A 5,699-nucleotide genomic window follows, 5' to 3' on the forward strand; every position below is an offset into this window, starting at 1 on the left:
ACAACTCTTATTAAATATTATTATAATCCTTTGCTTATTAATTCTTAACCTTTCAACTATTTAATTAACTTTCATTTATAAAAAAATTAAACAGAAACCTCTTGGTAATGTTAAAACATCTTAGCAGATTACTTGATTAATTCCTATAACTTATTAACCATTTAACATTGTAAAAAAAAAAAAAAAAAAAAAAAAAAAAAAAAAAAAAAGTTACAATTATATGAATGGTGTGAAATGCTTACAACTAATTTTATATACCCAAAATTGAATAAGTTATGTCAATGGTCAAACCGCATAAGCAGCTTTACAGTCTGGTATACATCGCCCTTTTGACTGTATAATGGAACCGATCGTATGCCTTTACTAATCTCCCTAACTGGTATGCATGTTTGTCCTGCAAAATCATCTTTTTCTGACATATCATATTCATGAACTTCGACCCGAATCAGAGCTAAATCCGGAACTCTTAACGGGAACTCAAATTCTTCATTCCACGTTGGGTTCCAGCTGTCCTCAACTGTTTTTGATTTTTTCATTTCCGTATCCGCAGGTATTCCCGCAATTCCAACCTGCAATCCATATAAAAATATTTAAAAATTTTAAATTATATGAAGGTAATTAATGGTCTACCTTTGCGTAGAAATCTGGAGGAGAGTAAGCGTCAAAATGTGATTGTTTAAAATCATAATACCATCCTTCACCCATGTAAAGAGTTATCTGAAGTGTAATAAACATCAACACCTGATAAGCACTTTTTTTTTTTTTTTTTACCAATAATAATAATAGTGACTTGCCTTTAAGGTCATTTTAACAGGTAATTCCACCCTTGGATCAAAAACCTCATCACCTCCCTTCAACAAAAGTTGAGGCTTTTTGACATATCCACATCCCCCATTACCCCTAAACATTCCTTGCATCAACCATAATGACCTTCCATAACCCTGTTATTATATTATAAGGACATAAAAAAAAAAAAATCTATTTCAAACTTCATATAGAAAAAGTTTCAAAGTCTAACTTGCATATTGAATGCAACCATCTGAGCTCCATGCATCCAACCGATCAATGGGTTGTAATTAGATGAGTCGAATCGTATTCCTTTAGGGTACACCCTCAAAATATTTCTTTGTGTGAATCTAAAACAACCCAAATGTTGTTGTTATTATACTACACAATAATAATAAGAATAACTTTATAATTTTGAACGATGGAATACCTGACAATCTGTGGGGCGTGAGTTTTTGCTGCTTTTTCAAGCTCTTGTTCACTTAAACTAAGACGACGTACTTTAGTGGGGTCCACTTTTAACCAATCATCCAAACCACCTTTTCCTTTTCCAGCATGGATGGCTATCAAACTTTTATATTCAGGAGCTGCATTGTCATCATCTTCATCATCCGAATCATCATCATCATCTGAATCATCCTGGGAGGATGTACAATGTTAGTCATCAACAAAGACAAATTACCATAATACCCCTTAAGGTGTTCAAAGGTTGGTTTTATGTTAGCCACCTAGCAGACCACTGTGTATCTGATATACATCTTATGTCAGCCTTCTGGCAGACCACTGTGTATTTGATTTACATCTTATGTCAGCCACCTGGCAGACAGACCACTGTGTATCTGATTTACATCTTATGTCAGCCACCTGGTAGACCACTGATTTACATCTTATGTCAACCACCTTGCAAACTATTGTGTATCTGATATACATCTTATGTCAAGGGTTGTTGGGAGAATAAACAGATATTTTAGGTTTTACCTTCCTAATAATTAACTTTAATTGGGAAAAAAAAAAGGTAATTTACATTAATGTACCTTATCATCAGAGCTTGCAATTTCTCCACCCCAAGCTTCTGCATCTTTCTCCTTTGATCCATTTCCCTTTGGCTTAGTTTCCTTAGCTTTAAGGTACTCTTTTGGTGGTTTAGTAGATATAATAAACCTTTTCTTAAGAGATTCAGGTGAGGGGAATTCCTCTAAACATTCTTTCTCAGGAGTAAACAATGTGTCTCCATATATATCATGAACCATCTACACTTTTAGTCATACAAAGATTAAATTGAAATCAAGAGCATCATCACTTCATCATAACTTAAATTCTAATTTTTATTTTCCAACAAAATGATAAAGACTAAAGTTACCTCTGCGACTTTAGCTTGAAGATCTGTGGTAAGGTGGTCTTCTAAAGTGATTACAACAGGGTATTCGGATGCAGAGAATGCATGATTTTTAATAGACTTTAAACATGTGCGAAGTTCAACAGGAGTTGTCAATGTCCTAAAGATCATAACAAAAACAGTTAATGAAAATATTTACATTCACATCCGACATTATAAGAAAGAAAATTTTGTTAATTTCTTACCCTCCATGAAGAACATCCACATCATCATTTGTTGAATTAGGCCATATATCTAACTCAATGACTCTTACACCTCTCTCCAAAGCTTGAATGATGGGAACATCACTACAGTCACTATTGAGTTGATTCCCAGTTAGATATGAGTTGTGGCCAGTGTAAATATAATAATGAGACAATGGAGCTGTCATATCTTGGTGAGCCTGAGATAAAAAGATGATCAAATATGATTATTAACTAACTATCTTTCTCATGAAACTTGAAAGTTGATCACAGAGGATCAAAAGATGATTTATGGTATAATGATATGAGGAATGCATGTTTGAGCATTGATTCCATGGTAAAATAATGAATAGTTGAATACCATACTTTTACATATAAACTACTATGTTCTTAAGCAGATTATGTATTTGCAGATTTCTAGAGTGTATAGATTCTTTATGCAAAGAATTACTAATCATTGGATGATTGGGTTTTAAAGCAAATTCATAAGCACGGAAAGAAACTACGTTACTGCTATAACAAAGTTCTGATTTCTGAGGACTCGGGATACTCAATTAAGCAGAGAATCTATGAGTTGGAAGTAATCTATCAGCATTAAAAGTTAGCGTTTATCAAAAGAGAAGCTAAAACTTCCATAGGAATCATTATTGACTCACATCATGAGAATCACGGAAAAAATAGAAACAAAATAATGCGTTTCAGGACTATATTCAAAGTCAATTGAGAGAAAAACAGCTCGATCGTAGAAATTCGAACAATAATCTAGCAATGTGCATAAACAAATGATAGAAATTTGAATTGAAGTATGATTACCGAACCAGATGGAGATAAAACGGGATTAGAAGCGCCGAAGAGGTATTTGAAGAAGGCTTCGAGATTGAAACCCTTGCGATGGAAGATAGAAGGGGAATTCTGCGTAATAATTGCTTCAGCTTCCTCGATCGTAGCTTTCTCTTGTTTCTGAACCTCAATAAGGAAGCGTTGGAGGTGATCTGCGGTCATGAAATCGTTAGCTGAATACTTATTGAACAGGGACTTGATTCCGGTGGGAGGTTCGGCGGGGGGGATCTTGAAACGTCGTCTGAAACAGAGACATACTGTGAATGTTTGCTTGGACATGGGTGCATTGAATCACAGGGAATTGGGGAAAGGAATGGGAGATTTGGGGACGAAGGTTTTGCGGAAATGGAAAGTATATGCTAATTCTTGCGATGGGTATTGGAATCGATAGCAAAGCTATATTCCGGCAAGCTCACGAATAAGGATTGTTTGGGGGTGGCACGTCGACGGTTGTGATCGTTGAAGAATGTGTCTTTCTCATTTCTCAACCGATTTTGCAGGACCCACGGATTTATGTAGATACATATTTTGGTTTGGATGCATAAAATTGTTTTCGAATTTAGTAAGTATCGTGTAGATGGGATTAAAAATGTTAAAATATACAAATATCAATTGACTAGTTTTAGAAACCAAGGATGAAAAAAAAAATTAGAAACTAAGGATGACAAAAAAAAAAAAAAAAATATGACTTGTAAAAATAATAAGCTTTTCGGTTTGTTTATATCTATTTTTTTTTTAAGTAACAATTATTTTGAAGGTGTTCATATATGATCATTATGATCTACTATAGTAGCAAGTTACATTCGATCATAATAATTATATGTGAAAAGTTTCAACAAGTTCGTTATATAGATTTGTATAAAAAAATAGTTACCAGATATGAACAAAATGAAAAATAAAAGTAAATTATACGAATGGTTCCTGTGGTTTGGGAGAATAGAATTTGTGTGTTTGATTCATAACTTTTTTTTTTTTTTTAAAACTCGGATGGTCTCTACTCTTTATTTTTGTTGCATGCTTGGCTGAAATTAGCATAGTTTTTCAATGATCTCATTCATCCAATCATATTTGAATTTAACTTCTAAAGTAGTTTATTCTTATTTTGTAGTAGATTGTGTCATTATGTTTTGCTTGGACTTCATTCCAACAAAAATTATCATCTATTCTATAATGAAGTCAAAATTCAATTATAATTCATAATTATTAATATTTGTTTAGAAATTAACATCTTGTGTAGCTCTTTCCATAAAGATCATTTCTAAATTGATTGTCTCATATACATTCTCTTAGTTCTTCTTAAGTACTCTTAGAATGTTTTCTTAATCATCCAGTGACTTAACCATGTATTCAATTAGTATCCTATGAGATGCTTACACCATGATCAAATACCATGTCATATGCATAATATGACATAAATGATGAATTTATTTGCCAAACGAATAGAATATAAATCATTTCATCTAGTTCAAGCCTATGAGTTATGTACTTTTAAGGCTAGCTCAATATGGTGTCATATAACAATGTCAAGAATTCTCTAAAAGAATCTTGTGTCTTGATCTCTTTCAAGATATTGCCAATATATGAATAAAGACATGAAACTTTTAAAATTCATTTTATCTATACCTTATAGATTTTACATTCCAAGAATGTATCTTCTCTTTCCTAAGTCTTTCATTTTAGAAACACTTTCTGAGTCAATGTGAAAGCGACCTTGCTTAATCAGAATGTGATTTCAAATGATTAAGTATGTCTCATTCTGTCACACCCCCGAACCAGACGGCGGAAACGTTCGGGGGCTGTCGTGACTCAATTGAATACCATCACAGTGAATATATATGAAACATAACATCAATCATTACCAATCATTTGAACATTACAACCGATAGAATTAACATCCATTACATCGTTACCAAAAATATTACATGCCCAAAAATAAAATTGTTTGTGGTAAATTAAACATTCGCAAAACATCACAGAGTAAAATTCCTTCTTCACTTTACTTGGTACCTGAGAATACAAGTATTTTGGAAAAACGTCAACATATGAAATGTTGGTGAGTTCATAAGTAATGTTTAAAATCCAATGTTTGTATTGTTTTGAAAACCACCAGAAAATCCGATATTTTCTGAAAATAATATAGCGTAAAAAAAATATGTGAAGATCCGTGAGTATGCTTGTTTGTTTTCTATAGATGTAAGCGTACGAGTTGTAAAATTCGGCATGTAGTTCGTATGTGTACTAGTTGAAAACCCTAGGAAAACCCGACGTTTTCCTATCACTTTGCTTTAATTAGTTTATGTGTTGTTGTTTTGTTACGTTAGAGGTATTCGTTGAGCTCCGGAGGCATTGGGTATACAGTGGGTTGTGAATTGTTGTAACGTACGTTAATGAAAACGTCCAGTAGACAACCGTACAAACGATCCCTTAGGCGTCGCTCGCACTTATTCACATAACCCAACCCTTCCGGACTTGTGTAGTCCCACGACCGAAGGAAA

The 5,699-nt window shown here is 33.3% G+C and overlaps 1 protein-coding gene across 1 annotated transcript; it reads right to left on the reverse strand.

The window, feature by feature from the left end:
- Positions 1–225: 225 nt before the first annotated feature.
- On the reverse strand, positions 226–3,703 carry LOC145015137 (phosphoinositide phospholipase C 2-like). Its single transcript, XM_078973587.1, has 9 exons — positions 3,178–3,703; positions 2,368–2,564; positions 2,147–2,282; positions 1,821–2,036; positions 1,217–1,425; positions 1,019–1,136; positions 795–941; positions 631–717; positions 226–569 (listed from the first exon to the last, which is right to left on the reverse strand). Exons 1-9 carry the CDS (start codon positions 3,481–3,483, stop codon positions 279–281), a joined length of 1,707 nt encoding a protein of 568 aa, XP_078829713.1. The 5' UTR covers positions 3,484–3,703; the 3' UTR covers positions 226–278.
- Between the last annotated feature and the right edge of the window lie 1,996 nt (positions 3,704–5,699).

The sequence above is a fragment of the Lactuca saligna genome, chromosome 9, assembly GCF_052625555.1.
Source record: "Lactuca saligna cultivar CGN05327 chromosome 9, ASM5262555v1, whole genome shotgun sequence".
NCBI lineage: Eukaryota > Viridiplantae > Streptophyta > Magnoliopsida > Asterales > Asteraceae > Lactuca > Lactuca saligna.

Bases quoted from the DNA above. Each gene is read 5' to 3' on its own strand.
- LOC145015137 (XM_078973587.1), bottom strand. From the start codon at position 3,483: ATGTCCAAGCAAACATTCACAGTATGTCTCTGTTTCAGACGACGTTTC. The intron at 2,283-2,367 runs GTAAGAAATTAA...TATGATCTTTAG, and splicing joins GTGGATGTTCTTCATGGAGG to GACATTGACAACTCCTGTTG. The intron at 1,137-1,216 runs GTATTCCATCGT...GGGTTGTTTTAG, and splicing joins CACGCCCCACAGATTGTCAG to ATTCACACAAAGAAATATTT.